The 17384-nt window shown below is 40.0% G+C and overlaps 2 protein-coding genes across 7 annotated transcripts in view; one reads left to right on the top strand and one right to left on the bottom strand.

Annotated features, from left to right (window-relative positions):
• lrfn1 (leucine rich repeat and fibronectin type III domain containing 1) overlaps positions 1-7598 on the top strand; it is a 167368-nt gene extending 159770 nt beyond the window's left edge. For all 4 annotated transcript variants that reach the window (XM_034197929.1, XM_034197928.1, XM_034197931.1 and 1 more), the window contains 2 exons: positions 2173-3568; positions 5695-7598. In XM_034197929.1, coding sequence (XP_034053820.1) covers positions 2193-3568; positions 5695-6595 — 2277 coding nt within the window. In that variant the 5' untranslated portion in view covers positions 2173-2192 and the 3' untranslated portion in view covers positions 6596-7598. The remainder of the gene's footprint in view (positions 1-2172; positions 3569-5694) is intronic.
• A 4304-nt stretch (positions 7599-11902) lies between these two features.
• On the bottom strand, positions 11903-16084 carry nkapd1 (NKAP domain containing 1). Of its 3 annotated transcripts, none has more exons than XM_034197842.1 (6): positions 15958-16084; positions 15605-15681; positions 13864-13952; positions 13573-13710; positions 13302-13355; positions 11903-12816 (listed from the first exon to the last, which is right to left on the bottom strand). In XM_034197842.1, the coding sequence occupies exons 2-6, from the start codon at positions 15671-15673 to the stop codon at positions 12375-12377; spliced, it is 792 nt and encodes a 263-aa protein (XP_034053733.1). In that variant the 5' UTR covers positions 15674-15681; positions 15958-16084; the 3' UTR covers positions 11903-12374. The 3 variants fall into 3 exon arrangements, with proteins under 3 accessions (XP_034053733.1, XP_034053735.1, XP_034053734.1); XM_034197844.1 differs by having other exon boundaries at positions 11903-12813; XM_034197843.1 differs by having other exon boundaries at positions 15911-16018.
• Between the last annotated feature and the right edge of the window lie 1300 nt (positions 16085-17384).

Here is a 17384-nt window from a genome sequence, read left to right as displayed (position 1 = left end):
TTATATATGAGTCTGTTTTATAGAAAGTATCATCTGCAGTGCTGTGGCCTACTTTATTGTTTTAGCTTCCCCAGCATCTTTAAGAAAAGAAAGATTTGGGGAATTAATTTAGACAAGGCAGGCACACTGTGCTGCCAACCATAAAGAAGCATCGCTAAATAAATAAATTCTCTCCGGGGGGGTTGAATTTTCTCACTCAGTGTACCACCTAGTATGTGTTTCTGCCCTTGGAAATGGTTTAACTATGTCACATGTTGTTCTTTTATCTTGCTTGTTCACTCTTTGTTGAATAAATTGCAGACGAGAAATGTTTTTCAATTTCAAAGACTCAAGGTGGTTGTATTTCAGAGATTGAGGTTACAGCTTAGCCTGCAGAGTCCTACCAAGGAGGGAGGTAAACACAAACCTATAGTGAAGATGTGGGTCCAGTGCTTTTCTAAAACACAGTTTAATGGCTTACTGAAATGTAGTATAAAGTCGAAGAAATATACAGTCAGTGTTGAGTAAATTCAATCAACAAGCTATGAGAAACCACCCCACTGGTTTGAACTTGTGCTTCAAGCTGTCCTATTTCCCTTAGAGGAGGACATCATAGAAAGCAAGATTTTAATGAGAGGACTGATTGGACAGCGGTATTTCATAGTTAACGAGGTGCCCTGTTGTCTGACAGACAGTAGCCAGACAGCAGTGTGAGAGTGTGTGTCTGAGCAAGAGAGCGAAAAAGAAAGCATTTCATAGCTATGCAGGTTTGATGTAAAGTGACAGAAATGCACTTATACTTTCTCACTATGTTAAAAATGCATAATAACTCTCTTCCGAGCAAGTTTGTTTAGTTAGGACACAAGTAAACACAGTGTTCGTACAAACATGGTGAATTAGGAAAAGCTCGAGATATAGAGGAATAGAGTTTGGCTTGTCCTTTATTTCTACATCTGTGACATTTAAAATATTCCATGAATCTCACTGCAGGCGTTTTTTGAATTACATTTTAATTTAGGGTTATCTGTACTGTGAGCATTAGATGCTTTTGCTTTAGGCACAATGGGGGGAAATCAGTGATGTGAAGGACGTCAGCAGCACCTCAACATGGTGGAACATAGATAAAAGGCTCTTAAATTAGTCATGACAAATTGGATGAAACATCAAAAATGGTGAAAAACAGACAGTATTTGTGTTTAAAATCCTCAGACAGCTTCTCCTGAGGGAATTAAAATAATTATGCTGGACCTCTAAAAAAAAAAGGGAATTAAAGTGTCACCCTGTGGGGTAGTTGGATACAGCAACCCAAATGTCATTCTTTAAACACCTAGAATAGAAAAGTCGGCTGTCATTCCTTTACGTTATCGGCTCTAACAGGCTCTCATATCAACTGTGAAGCTTAAGGGGTTAGACATCAAGATCAGGAGGGTAAACCCAGTGACAATGTGGCATCAGCACATCACTGTTTGTGTTACACTGGGGTCTCTTTTTGGTTATTGCAGCAAAGGATCACTTGTTACTCATGTCACCATAGGTGTGTTCTCTCCAAGACTGAAATCAATACTTCTAAATGAGAATCAGAGAATCAGAACATCCTCAGGAAGGACTTCAACAAGCCGTATTTCCGCCCTGTTTCACTTCACCTTTTTCCTTTTTCTGCAGTGATTTACATGACAGGTTTCTAATTTTGCAGTACATCTCGGAAGCATAGGGCGAGCAAAGAGCATGAAAAGGTCATACAATCCTTGAGCGTTGCCGACAAGTGCCATTTTCCACCTTTAATTCTCCATCCTGATGTGGAATTCAGAGCAAGAAAAACACACGCCTTGTCATATGGTGGAAATGTACATGGTATAGTGTTGCCTAATATAGGAAAATGTTCCTCTGATCATTCAAGAAATGCTATGGTTCAGTGGTGATGCAGCCTTGTGGCAAAAAGCATTCTGTCATTGCCATTAAAAGGCTACAGAGACATAGGTTGCTGCAGCCTTTCATCTTCCCAGGTGCCATTATTTCAGAAAAGCTCAATTTCATTTTGTGATTGATACCTTGCTGGCAGTCTCTGCAATCTCGGTCAGACTCTTGATTTTTGCAGCAGGCTCTCATAAGGCATAAATGCTATTTATTGATAAAAAAATCTTTAAAAATGTGTGACTCAATGTCTCTCCTTTTTTCTCTGTTTGTTTCACACAGGACCTGGAAACAAATCAACAATGGACCGGCTGGTTCTCTGCGTGCTGCTGTGCGCAGCTCTGTCGAAGGGATACAGCTGCCCGGGCCGCTGCATTTGCCAGCACCTCTCACCCACTCTGACCCTACTCTGTGCTAAGACCGGTCTGTTGTTCGTGCCCCCCTCCATCGACCGCAGGACCGTGGAGCTAAGACTCACAGACAACTTCATCACCATCATCCGCAGGAAAGACTTTTTCAACATGACCAGTTTGGTGCACCTCACGTTGTCCCGTAACACCATCAGCCAGATCATCCCTCTAGCCTTTCTCGGCCTGCGGTCCCTGCGGGCGCTCCACATGGACGGGAACCGCCTCAGTGCGATAAAGACAGACCACTTAAAAGGCCTCATCAACCTGCGGCACCTCATCTTGGGCAACAACCAGATCCATCAGGTGGCCGCCACCGCCTTTGATGAGTTTGTCGTCACCATAGAGGACTTGGATCTTTCCAATAACAACCTGCGCACCCTTCCCTGGGAAGCCATAGCCAGAATGACCAACATTAACACACTCACGCTGGACCACAACCTGATTGACCACATTGGAACGGGGACTTTTACACTGCTCACCAAGCTGGTGCGCCTGGACATGACGTCTAACAGGCTGCAGAAGCTGCCGCCGGACAGCCTGTTCCAGCACGCTCAGGTGCTGTCGGACACTACGGGCTCAAGCTCCTCCACCCTGGCTGTGAGCTTTGGAGGAAACCCTCTTCACTGTAACTGTGAGCTGCTGTGGCTCCGCAGGCTGACACGAGAGGACGATCTGGAGACCTGTGCCTCGCCGGACCACCTCATGGACAAGTATTTCTGGTCCATCCAAGAGGAGGAGTTTATCTGCGAGCCTCCACTGATCACAAAACATCTTACCACAAAGCCCTACGTGATGGAAGGGCAGGGTGTGACTCTCAAATGCAAAGCAGTGGGTGATCCAGACCCAGAAATTCACTGGCGGTCTCCAGATGGCAAGCTGGTGCATAACAACTCCCGCACCATCCTGTATGATAATGGCACCCTTGATATTCTCATCACCACGCTGAAGGACAGTGGGGCCTTTAATTGTGTGGCCTCCAATGCCGCAGGCATCGCCACAGCTGCTGTTGAGATCAACATGATCCCCTTACCCTTGTTTGTTAACAACACAGGCCACATGCGTGAGGACCCCGGCCTCTCAGACATCACCACCTCCACCAAATCTGGCAATGACACCAAGGGTTACGACAAGCAGGACAGGAGGGTGATGGTGAGCGAGCTGACCTCGTCCTCCGCTGTGATTCGCTGGCCATCTGAGCGCCACATCCCCGGCATCAGGATGTACCAGATTCAGTACAACAGCACCGCAGATGATACTTTGGTGTACAGGTAAGGCATGGTGGGGGGATGGATGGATGGAGAGATAAGAGAGGGTGGTAGAGTAGGGACATGAGGAAAAGACATCTGGAGTCCCCATCTGCTAAATGACACTACGGTCCATTATGGCAGTTCGACATATCCCAAAGATGCAAAATGATTAAGTATGTCCAGATATAAGCAGGACCCCTATAGTGAAGTCTGGGGTATAAACTAGGGAGGACATTTTTTTTACATTCATTTAAATTAATTTGCATAATAACATGCATCACATGTGCAGTTAAATGTAGATATTTACAGACGCAGAAACCCATTCAAGTAGATTGTTGCATCAGTTGAAGATATTGTGGAGTCCAGCACTCTGAAGAACTAAATGCCCCTTTCATTAAAACATGATATGACAACAAACAATTACATGAGGCCCAACTATTTCACTGCATGTAGCTGTTTGTATCATTAGCAAGTGCCTGCATTAATTGGTTGAAACACAGAGTGTGATTAGATGTGGTTTTCTAATGATAGGCTCGGTTGCAGTGGTGGAAGAATGATTTACATTGGTTTTCTAGGTAAGAAGCAATACCACACTATAAGAAATGCACTTTCCCAGCCCTGCATTCAAAATGTCTCAGTTCATTTGTACTGTTACATTTACTGTACATTCTGCTGGAGGTAGTTGTAATCTCTTAATGTCCAGTTGTACAGTTGATTTGCCCTTACAAACCTTTACCTTCATTTATTGTGCTCCTCCTTTGGATAATGTTACCCTTTTGGGGCCTTAAAACAGCTATAAAATAATTTAGGAAGTTTAACAGTAAAATATGTTGCTTGTCGAACTTCTAAAAACTAATAAACGTTCAAAATGTAGTAAAAAGTTCCAGCGAGACACTGACTTCATACACTGGTTTATTTAACAATGGAAAAAATCAAGCAAGAAACAGCAGTAGAGTAAGTGTACTCAATTCAACAACAACATGTAGCTTATTAACAGAGTCATGTCTTATTATCCAAAATGGCCCTTGTTGGAGGCTTTTATTTGTCTAATAAATGATCATTACTCAAGCATTAATATATATTTTTTAATGTCTATAGTCAAGGTGGAACCATCTTACTTTATAAGCTTATTGTATGGTTATGGTTGTATAGCTGTAAGTACTGTAGCGAGGGAGGAGTATATGTTATCACACGTTGAAAACTGTATTTAATTACAAGGCTTTAGTAACTTTTCACCACTGCAACAAATAATGTGTGAGAAATATATAAAGTGAACATAGAAAACTGGCAAAATCAACAGAAGCAAAGTTACACTATTTTCTAAATAGTTAGTAAAAGATTTGCAAACGTTCTTCTAATAATGTTTGAAATCCGAGAATATGTTTTTCTTATGCAATATGTGACGCACACTAACCGGATGTTGTAACCCGAGGAGTACTTCAGGATTGATGTATTCATGGGGCAGGTTAATAATAGTCGTCGCCTTTCTTTCTTTTTTTCCCTTTTTGTTTTATCAGATATAATGATTCGCTCTCCTGTATAATTTTCACATCCAGTTAAGGCATGGAGCGGAGTGTTGTTTGGTCTTTAGGAGGTGCATTATTACCAAATGATAACCATCAAATTCTCCCTTTGGGGAGAAGGAACACGCTTCTAATTATATTAACGCCAATGTTGACCTGAAGACAAAGCCTTCCTCCGTTGTATTTAGAGTCGTGTAATCTTGAAGTTCCCGACAAAATGTAACCTTATGTATTCACACATCCAAACTGCCTTCACATCATGCGTCACTTGTCCTGCCCCCTGCAGTGGTTGTGGCATATTGTATATAACAGTGAACCTCCTCTGCCTTGTGTATCACCTTGTGTTTACCCTTGCTGTCATTCTATACAGAAACTTAGAGCAACTTATCACTGCTTTTTGTGATATACCATATTATCTCGTAAGTCAACTCTAATGAAGTGTTGAGCTTTATATTTCTGTCTACCTGAATGAGTGATATTTGCAATGGTTGTCTTTTTGTTGTGTGGAATTGACACCTTTGTGTGATTTAATACACCTTATGCAAATCAGTAAATGTGGGCGTTGTAATTTAAATGATTAATCGTCCATATCTTCACCTCTGTGCTGTTTTTTTTTCTTTGCAGAATGATCCCATCTACCAACAAGAACTTCTTAATCAATGATCTGGCCGCGGGGCGGGAGTATGACCTTTGTGTGCTGGCGGTTTACGACGACGGCATCACATCGTTAACGGCCACACGTGTGGTTGGCTGTGTGCTTTTCCACACGGCCAACGAGGTCAGCCAGTGCCGCTTCATGCACAGCCAATTCCTGGGAGGCACTATGATCATTATTATTGGCGGTATAATTGTTGCTTCAGTGCTGGTGTTCATTATCATCCTGATGATACGTTATAAGGCCTACAGCGGCCCGGAGGACGGCAATTCCAAGGTCAGCTCCAGCATGCACTCGCAGACCAACGGCAGCCAGCAGCGGCTCCAGCGCTCCGCCTCCAAGCAACCGTCCGATGAGGGCCAGCATGATGCGCACGCACCCAAACAGTGCATGGCGCTGGTGATGAGGGCGGACAATGAGAAGAAGGAGAATCCAGCAGCCACCACTGCCATCCTGGAGGTGGAGCTGCCTCCGATGACTGCCGACAAGATGAAGAGAAGAACCAGCCTGGACGCGCAGTGCTCCGGCCCGCCATCCGAGGACACGCAGACGGACAGTAGCCTGACGGGCTCCACCATGTCCCTGTGTCTCATAGGCCCCAACGCTGGCACCAAGGAGGCTCCCAGGCTCAAGGACAAGAAAGGTGCCCTTGCCAACATGGGATTACTCCCTAATGAGCTGGCACGAACTAGGCACAGATTCTCTTTTGACGGAGGGGATTACTCCATTTTTCAGAGTCATAGTTACCCACGCAGAGCGAGGACAAGGTGGCACAAGTCCACCAACCAGCTCAACACGGAGTCCTCGCCGCTCGCCAACAGGAGAGTTACGTTCAGCAGCACTGAGTGGATGCTTGAGAGCACAGTCTGAGCAAAGCAGTGTAGCCGGGGGAAAAACAAATGGCTCTGCAACTCACACATGTAAAATCACAACTATGTCTACATGCCATAAACACACACTTTTCCCATACATAGCAAACTATGAACACAAGCACATTGACTTACACATGCAAACTGTGTGTGAGTTGCTGGAGAAGAACACATCTCCCTTCATCCTGCCTCCCCTTCATACTCCCAGAGAGGTGTGTTGGCCATGTCCTTTCTTTATGCAGCAGTGCCTTATTCTAAAAAGATGTATGAATGGAGGATGCTGCTCACTGTAGTCATAAACTGTCCTCTCGATCATTGCCGCCCACCCTGAAGATGGGAAGCATATCTTTGGATTTTTTTTTAATGTTCTTCTTTTGTTTTCTGTGACATGCCAAGGGGGTGTGGCGTTTGGATGTGACTGTTTAATTGTTGAAAAAAAAGAGGAAAAAAAAAGTCATCATTTCTGTAAAGTGAACAGCCAGGTATCCTGTTATGTCAATCATGTTTTGGGTTCTTTCAAACAAAAACAACTTTTGCACAGAAGACACGAGATACAATGACATGTATCACCACCAGTCTATACAATAATGATCATTAAAAAAGAACAGGATTTTACACAGACCGATTTCTAATGTTAGCATAGCAAGGATGGACTTGGAGACCAACCGTGGATTCCTCTCTGACAGTCGGACTGTATGATGTTAAATAGGTATTGTTCCAGATGTGACTGTATATTAATCGGTTCTGTATCTGGCTGGTCTAGATAAAAAGACAACAAACAAAAAAGACATATATAAGTATATTAAAACATTGGTGTATGTGTACTAACTATGTAAGTAAGTAAGTCATATGTCACATGACTTTTTACAAAGCATTTGGGTGTTGGCTGCAAGTTTTTACATTAAAAACCTGTGTCATCACACCTCGCCCTATTTAGTATGTCAAAGTTTGGACCATTTATCCCCTCACGAAGGGAATTAAACATTTTGTGTGGGTTAACTGTATCACTGGTGTTTTATTTGTGTGCTTCAGGAGCAGCAGTGTGTCCCCGCTGCAAGGAGACACACGCACATTGAGATGATAAATATTTGATTACCAGGTGCTATTTATAAGGATTCTGTGAAAGCTGCACAACGACCACGGAAGCAGAGTGGGGTGTGGGACGTCGAGGGACGTGATAACTGAATGTAATGCTGAATTCAAATGCAGCCCGTTGTTATGAACAAGGGTGTAATATGTGTTGGATCCCTCTAGGGGGAGACAAGGCGTTGTAACGCTCTCATTAACTTCAAGGCTGCAGGGAAGATGCTTATAACTATTGTCAGGAGAAAGCCTGTAAAGCACCCTGCTTTGAAGGTTCAGTTTAGACTTGTATTCAACCTAAACCCTATCTATCTACCACCTAAAAGCAGTACTGTTTGTGAACAAACAGTACAATACATATCAAAATAATGTAGTTATAAACAGAGATAAGGACATTTTATTGTGCTCACCACCTTCTTTTGTGAAGCATCTGTAAATGGTGTGTAAACAGATAATACGTGAATTATACAACAGTTATAATCATATTTTGATGATATAATTACAAACACGAGCATATCCTCACAGTGTGTTGTGAAAACAAATCACTTGTCAGGTTTTTAAACTGTTAATAAGAATTTGTTGAAAAAACTTGTTAGACATAAGATTTTAGCCACATCTCATGGCAATTTAAGTTTTCTCAAAATAATTGTTTTTTATAAATAGATAAATATTCTAATGAGAAAACATGTATCAATTGTATGAAGTCATTTTTGTATGAATTAAACTGTGTTATATTGGAACTGTTTATACACCATTTAGAGATGCTTCTTATAAGGATTTATACCGTGGTTGATGAACGTATATGTATTTATCTACTTGCAACAAAATTACAATGTGTAATACACAAGCTTTATTGGTTTAAATACTGCATACAGCACAGACGATGGAATAATATGTTAGGGAAACGCATGACAGAGGGAAACAGAAATAAATGGGGGGGATGAAAGATGTGTTTGCTGCCAGCCTCCCTCTGATTACAGCTACTTAACAGGCTGAGATGAAACTGAGCTGTGTGGACAGCATAGAGATAAAACCTGGAGCACAGAGATAAGTCACACTAGAGGTTTTCAATCCTCTCAAATCTCCTCTTTGCATCCTCAGTGATAGATTGAGGCTGAGAACAGGGTCCTCAGGTCCGTTTTATCCATCATTCTTAACCAATGTTCAGCCAAAAACCATCCAATTTTAGCACAAAACCTTGTTGTTTTTACAGCTAGACCTACCTTAAGAGTGTTAATCTTGGCTGTCAATTTGCGGTTCACACATTTTCCAACGGCTTCCCTTCTCCTCATTAAGTCCTGAAGGTTTGCAGGAAGTGAGCTCCTTCCCATTTCTCACAGCTCGAGGGAGCTGCAGCGGCAGTGTTTTTCCCTCCCGCCTATGTGTAACCATTATTGAACACAAAATGTGCTTAGACAGGAGAAGGCTGAGACTTCTCCCAGTCTTCAGAATTGGCCGGGGCAGCCAAACTAGCGAACATTGGAGGAACAGCAGAGCACGTTGTGTCTTATCAGCAGTTCTGAGTGACTGCAAGAGAAGTGCCTCAACTTGGTGAGGGTGAGTTTTTTTCACCGAAGTCTAATCTGAACATGCTTGTGCTTTATCATGTCAGGTCTTACTTCCCTGCAAATGGTGTGTCTTTCCTGAAAATGTACTAAATCAACACACTACAAAGTTGTTGTGAGAAATTCTCCAAATGTAGCAATTTAGTGAAATTGTAAATTTGGACAAATTGTGATAACATTTATCTAAACCTATTGCCATCTCAACCATTTGAGGAGACTTGCAGTGATAGACATCAGCAACAATTCACACCCTGTATTGAAGAATTACTTTTTGAACGCTACAGTATGAATTGCAGACATATTTTATTATGTATTGTGTAGCAAGATACAATTATGAAATACCACAATTGAATCTGTATTTATTTCTTAGCAAAAGTCAGCAGTCTACAGCCATACCATAAGGGTTTTCAATCCTCTACTGCTTTAAGGGTCTTTCAATAGTAGGGGACCTTCATCAACTGCTCAACACAGCAAGGTAAAGTTGTTTACATTTCAAGACATAAACCACAGTGGAGCTCGATAATCAGCTCACATAGGTGTAAGCAGGGGTAAAGTGCTATTTTTTATAAGTGGGGGGTGGACCAAACATCCTCTAGGGGGGTCCGGGGGCATGCACCCCCGGGAAGATTTATGTTTTAATATTGAAGTTAAAGCATCAATCTGGTGCACTTTGAGAGCAAAATTAAGAGACATATGGATACATCTCTCAACACCCATATGAAACAGAACTGTAAACAGATTTTCTATTTCTTTATGGATATTTTACTAATCACTCCCCTTTTAAACTGTATTCTTGTTTTACTGTCATATAGTATTTCATACCTGTTTTTCATGTAGCTATTACTTTTATATTACTATCTGACATACACATACAGTTCACAGTTTATTTATAATTATAAATAAATAAATCATTTAAAAACGTGTTTATTGGGGGAGGGCAGGAATGTCAAATGGGCCTGAAGCTAGCTAAAAGCTTCAGATTAAAACATTTTTTATTGTGGACCCTCGCAGACCATAAGTGTAGACTTAAGCAATACGCAGATTTGTGCCTTTTATTGTGTATAGGTGTATTGAGAAATTGCTTTTTGAAAAGCTTTGGTATGAAGTGCAAAATACATATTTAATATAATGCAACAAGAAAAACATCTATTTATTGGTTGTTTTCTTTCTAGATAATTATTTTATGAATACTTTTTCAGCAATAAAGCACTCAATTTGGGATTTTGCCCTTTTGCCAAAATCGTATTAACCTTTACAATGTGTTTAAGAAAGATCAGTCAACACAGATTTGACCAGCCACATTTCTTATGCTTTTTTTGCTTTCCAAGTTTCCGGGTTTGCAGCCAAGCTCAACATATCCCACTCTCTGCTGCTTAGAGAGAACACTTAGCCTATTGACACTGACTCTGTAAAGTGCTCCGGGCTTCTCGGGTAAGCATACACTTTTCAAATGGTATTCCACCACTTCCTTCAGCATTATATTATCTAAAAATACCCAGATAGCCCAGGACTTGGTACCAGGCTTATTTCGACTTTATCGAAAAAAGAAAGTTAAATACAAATGTAGTTTGACAAGTGTGGTGCAGAGAAAGTGACCAGCGGCACAGAACATGTTGTTAAATAGTGCTGTTGTCTTTCTTTTTCAGGACTTCTGCTGGTGTGACTGAATATTTTTCTCAGGCATTACATTTATCCGGAGTGCCACAAGGCCTTACAGCTCTTTAGCATCAAGCTGATTTACTACATGTATTCTCTTTGATGATGATCATGAATGGCAGATTTATAAGGTGTTCCTCCTGCATCATAAAAAAGTTTGCTGCACCAAGGTCTTTGATCCGCGATGGTCTTCGGAGAGGAAACCGCTCTCTGTAATTTTCTTTACTAACAGCCTGACAAGTAAAAAAAAGTATTCAGAGCGGACATTTATTTTTGTCTAGATTTGACTTCCACTTCCACTCTGTATTTAGCTCTGAGCACAAGTGAATGTTTACCCAACAGATGGTGGAAACTAATCATCTATGACAGAATATAGGAATTAAATACATTTTTAAAAATGTATCTAATGGTTACAGAGCTATCCCCAGGGTTATTCGTGTTACCCTTCTCCTTTTTCACCTCCTTTCTCTTTGTGCAGTTCCTAAACTATACACAGGGCTCCCGCCTTCACCGACTTGAACATAAAATTCAAGGACTTTTCCAGGCTCAATTACCTTGAGTAATCGACACGGCGTAGTTTGAGACACATATCAAGGCTAATTACTGTTACCACACTGTAAGTTCTTATGAGAACAATCAAGCTTAACATGAACTAGCAGACAACAATTAAAAAGTGAGAGTTTGAATGTGTGATGGCTTCTCACTTCTGGGTTACAGTGATGGCAGACGAGTGAAAAAATAAACAAAAAGACCGAAATAACAATTTCTGTCCTAGCAATAAATGAGTTCAAGCACTTTTAATGAATCATGTATTTATGTCTGCTTTCAGAAGCTTCATTTATACCACTTTAAATTCACAAACGGACAGGATTTTGATGTGTTACATGTGGGAACCATGTATATAAAGATTTGGCTACACTTGTTGGTCGATAAATTGATGGATAGTTTTTTTTTCTTTTTAAATGTGATTTGTTTACAGTAAAATCACAAGACAAAGCATTTATACCATTTTTAAATAACCAAAAATATTTTTAAAATAGATGTTTATTTTTCAATTGTTGGTATACAAAAAGTAAATGTTAAAAAAAATGCACATTTTAAAATAATTGGCCAGTAAAGTTGGAAAACATTTCTTAAATACATGTGGTTTAAAAAACACCGGCCGATTGAGGACAGAAAGTCTTCCTGGGAGGCTGACAGCCGAGAGTCAATGATCAATCAATGAGCCTGCAGCACACAGAATCCCTGATGATGAGGCAGGTGCAGGACACCCCACCCCCCCTTCATGGATGAGGTACTGCCACACAGAGCGCCTGCAGAGAGCCTTCAGCACAGGTTTGTTGATGTCTCACAAAGTACAACACAGAGAGGGCCTGCAGAGAGACGCCCTCTGTGAATTTGAGGAGAGCCAGAGAATTGTGCAGTACTTTCTTTGGTGGTTACCTGAGCGACTGTTTCTGTCCAAGTCTTTGAATCTCAGTCTAGAGAAGTATTATCTGAACTCTCTGCGCCTGCTGCTTTCGAGTTCTTCCTGCTCCTTTTTGAGTTTGGCCCCGAGTCTGAGTCTTTGTGGGAGTCTTGCTTTCGCTTTTTACGCCTGTGAGTTCGTCTTTCCTTTTCATCATTACTCTCGCCTGAGCTGCTGTCCTCTTCTCTCCCTCTGGTCTTCACAGTTTTCTTGTTTTTATGTCGACTTTTAGTCCTTTCCCTCCGCTGCTTGTCTTTGGGGGCATTGCTGTCATCACTGCTGCTGTCGCTGCTCGAGCACTCTGCTTTCTTACGCTTTTCCGCCTCGTCCTTCTTCTTCTTCTTTTTCTTCTTCTTTCGAGAGGATTTTTTGGATCGTTTGGATAAGCTTGCTTCTGTGTCAGACTTGGCCTTTTTCAGTTTGTGGCGCCCAGTCTTTTTTGTGTCACTGCTTTTTTCACAAAAGAAAAGACAAATTGAATATAAAACAAATGAGGCTAGATAGGTTTAGTACGTATGACATAATTCTTAGGGGCAATCCACAAGTAAAATGTTGTTTTACCCTCTAAAGTGTCCTGCTTTTCTCTGTTTTAGATCATACTTGACTCAATGTCTTAGGCTTTTGCACTGACAAAACAAGACTTTAGAAGACATCATCTTGGACTTTAAGAGATTCGACATACATGTTTAATTATTTCATTCATTGACCAAAATGATATTCTCTGAAGTATTCCACAGAATCGATAATGAAAATATTCAGTTGTCACAGCCCTCATTACAACAAAGAGGTGATGACTGGTGTTATAAAATGACTTAATAAGCACCAACATTATGGAAGTACAGTGTCAAATCTCTAGAGGGCCCCTTTGAAATAAAGTTGTAGAATCATTTTAATCTCTTGCTTATTTGATGCAGTGCAGTTCCATGTTTGCTTACCTGTCCCTTTCAAACTCCTCTGGATAAAGCTCCTTGAAGCCACTATGTCCCCACCTGGCATTTGAAAACATAAGATAAAGCTTTGTCAATATTGTGCGACTCCCCTATGTTACATTATCATGTAGGGAAATTAAAACTGTCAAGAATACAAAGAAGGACACCAACTTTCTTCTTTTCACCTTTCAGAAATAGCAGCAGTATTTAGCAAGAATTCTCCCAAGAAGTACACAAAAAATACATGTTTAGATGAAGATGTAGTCTTGTGCTGTACCTGTCAGAATCTTTGGCCTCAAACTCATACAGTTTGCGGCTCCAGTATCGAGCCTCCTTTTCGTCATGTTCCGAGCCTCGCTCTCTGCTCCCCCGACTCAGGTCTCTGGGCTGATCTCGATCACAGTGCATTTGTCCCCTGAAAAACCATTACATCAATAAATCAGACAGCAACATACAGTAACAGGTCTCTAAACGGAGGGCTCCATTATGAAACATACTCCCAAATGATGCTCTGGTAACACTTGGGTTTCTGTGTCTCAAATTAAATTGGGACATTCACTGTTCCTACCTCTCACTCTTTGTGTCAGGAAAATGTGTGTTGTGGGACGTGTGGACCTGATAGTTTCGCTTTTTCCACATCTCCATCTCCTCCTGGATCTGCAGCAAGTCAACAAGAGTAAGTACATTACAGATTGCCCAGACTCATAATGCTTAGACAAACACATGTTATAAATGCTTTATTTAGATGCACAAAATGCATTTCAGTATACAGGATTAAAATACTTAATTCCTGAAATGCAAATTAGTTTGTGAAGCCTTTCTTTTGTGAAATATCCGTAACATACATTTATATCTTAGCTTAATGATATATTTGTAATCTGGATCAGAAAAAGCTTCAGGTCAAAAACACAACTCATCTCTAGGATAAGAGTTCTTCTGTAGACAGAAAACTCTCTCAGATATTTTCATAATTGTTAACAATTTAAGAGATTTGATTAACATAAATACCACATGTCATCTGGTTCTCTCAAATGTGATGAAGTGCTGCTTTTTCATTGAATGTACGAGATAAGTATGGATCCTTTTCATAGTTCTCTTACATTCATATAACAAACAATTGATTAATTGAATAATAAAACATCAGATTACTCAATAATGAAGATAAGTTAAACAACTGTACAGATTAAAGATTCAATGATTTAAAGGCTCTATTGTTACGGACAGAAGCAACAGCGTAGTAGGTAGAAATGAAAAGCTTAAGTCCCTGGCTTCTCAAACAAAGCAACTATCGCATACAAATAACATAGTGACATAATGGTGCAAAGAAAATGGAGGAATAGGTCAAATATACGGTGTGTAAAGATAAAGTAAGAGTGCCTCCAGCAAAAGCAGGGTTAGGTAGGTAAGTAAGTTTAGTTGCAATGTTAAACCATTGTATAGTCTACTCCAGTGATATATATAGACTATTCTGCACAATTTCTATTATATTCCATTTTATTTTATTTACTTGCACTATTATCTGTTGTATTGTGTTGCACCGTTGGAGTAGCCTGTGACCTAAGAATGTAATTGTCATAACTACAATGTAGCTATGTCCATATGACAATAAAAGTCTTGAATCTTGATATTACTGATACTACTCGGTTCGGTGACAGATGACCATTTACTGATGTATCCATGAAAATAACTTTCAATATAGATAAGTTGTCAAAGTGCATCAAAAAGCATATCAGTAGACTAACAGAGCTTGTTCACAAAGAAAAAGTGCTAGGTGAGACCCCCCTCCATACCCCCGTCAGAGGTATTATTAGTTTGTGTTTATTAACTGGCCCCATACCTCCTGTCATTTAGCAGGAGTAGCCCCAGGGCAAAGCAATGAGACTATCCCTGGTCGACAATCAGCTACCACTTCATTTAGCTTCTTAGTCTACCCTTATTACATTACATTACATTGCATTTAGCTGACGCTTTTGTCCAAAGCGACTTACAATAAGTGCATTCGACCAGGAAGACACAACCTTGAAGAAAACAGAATCATATAAGTACATCAGGTTTCATAGAGCCAAACATTTCAAGTGCTACTCAACTGGCTTTAGGTAATCCAGTCCTTTATTGGTATAAAAGTGCTTCGTTATTTATAGCAATGATGGTAGATAAAATACAAAACACATTGGAATAACGCAACACAATGACGCTATTATGTTTCAAATCTCAGGCTGTTGTATAAAGCAGCACCAGTTCTAGCTTTGTACACCTAATGAAAGGGCATATTTCCAACGTGTCTCGGAAACACATGAACTCAAACGCACCTTGTTGTGGGCATCTGTGTGGCGGATTACATTTCTCAACAGTGTCTTCCCCAGCGGCTGCCTTGACATGATCACACCTGAAGTGAGACAAATGTAAATTATCATCAGGTTAAACTGATCTTTTGTTAATTCAATATAAGAGTCATTTATATTATGTATACATAGCCGCAACAAGAATAACTCTGTTACATGAACATCACATGTTAGCCTAGCTCGCTAGCTAATACTGTTAGATATTCGGATTCAAGAGTATATTTCAATAAACAAAATGTAACTTGTTAACAGTCGGCCTTAATTACTGCTTACTATTTCAACACGTTCAACTTCATTTTGTAGATTTGTACAAACTGTACCTTTTCCAAAACGAGTAGCATTCAAGAAGAAGAAAACACGGCTTACAGCATCTACCGGTACTTCCGCTTTGCACGTGATACGTCACCAAACGTTGGCAAAACTGAACTCTGATTGGTCCAATGGTCCGTCCATCAATAACGTAGAAGCTTTACATCAAGTGCCTTGTGGTACAAAGCAGTTTGTTTTCGTGTGTTTTAATCAGAAAATGGCCATATCTCTCACAATTGCAAATCAAACCTACTCCGTGAGGACTACATGTCTATTTTCCCTCTTGAATTCGTATCACAGGGAAACAACTAGTAGCCATAAAAAGGTGAAAACCATGGACACATCACATAATCACTCAAGTTGTGCTCAGAGTTATGAGAATGTGCCGCTGACGACTACACCTTTAGGAGGACAGGTATGAGAATCCATCTGTGATGAAATAACTCAGATCTTCGTACACAAGTTTTAGCTTCAAAATATATTTACAGTACCACAATAAAAAATGTATTTGTTATTTGTTTTAATCTGTTCGAAATGAAGATTGAAATGAAAATGAAATTCCGCAGAATAGTTCGATTCAGAAACATTTATAGGATATTATTCGTTCATAAGCATTGATGCATTCATTCGTAGCCTATAAAGATTTGACATCATAATATCTGAACCTATTTGTTGATGATATTTTGAGTACTTTATGTAAACTGAACTATTAACTAAAGTTACTAAACAAATCCAGTGAAATTACAAAGTATAATATGTAGCCTACTTCTAAATTGTAGTGGAGTAAGAATAAGTAGTAGCATAGTATAGTATAAGTAAATACTTAATATAAAGTAACGTTTGTATTTTTTTTATTTCTTTATTAAGGAGTGCAGATTTAACAGACAATACAACCATTTTTCACATTTCCTGGTTTTGGTTTTCTTATTACAGGAAATTGCACTACCTCTCTTTATATGAGAAAACAAACAGAATCCCCCCACCCTCACAAGAACTGGAAAATTGGTCACAGCATTGTATCGCTTACACATCCTGATACATTTCACATGATAAAGAGTAAAAAACACCAAAAATTAAAAATATATAATAACGACTATAGAAACGCTAATAATAAAGACAAAATATATTTAAAAAATAAAGAATTACTAGAGGGGGGACATATAGACTTAGTCAGGGGGTAGGACTTTCAATGAATTACGTTTGTATTTTATATAAAGTAAATAAAAAGAATAAGCAGCCTGAAATCTTTACTGTAGTTGGCTACAGTATTTGAGTAAATGTACTTACCCAAATATAAACAAGGTTAAATATAAAGGATGCCACACCCTGCACAACTGATCTAAAGTCCTCAGGGGGCCACACAGTATGCTACATAAAATGCTACAAACAGGAGCTGTACCATCAGCCAGTTCTGGTAATGTATGCCATACATATACAG

The sequence above is a fragment of the Gymnodraco acuticeps genome, unplaced genomic scaffold (assembly GCF_902827175.1).
Source record: "Gymnodraco acuticeps unplaced genomic scaffold, fGymAcu1.1, whole genome shotgun sequence".
NCBI lineage: Eukaryota > Metazoa > Chordata > Actinopteri > Perciformes > Bathydraconidae > Gymnodraco > Gymnodraco acuticeps.
This window is presented reverse-complemented; position numbering and strand designations above follow the sequence as displayed.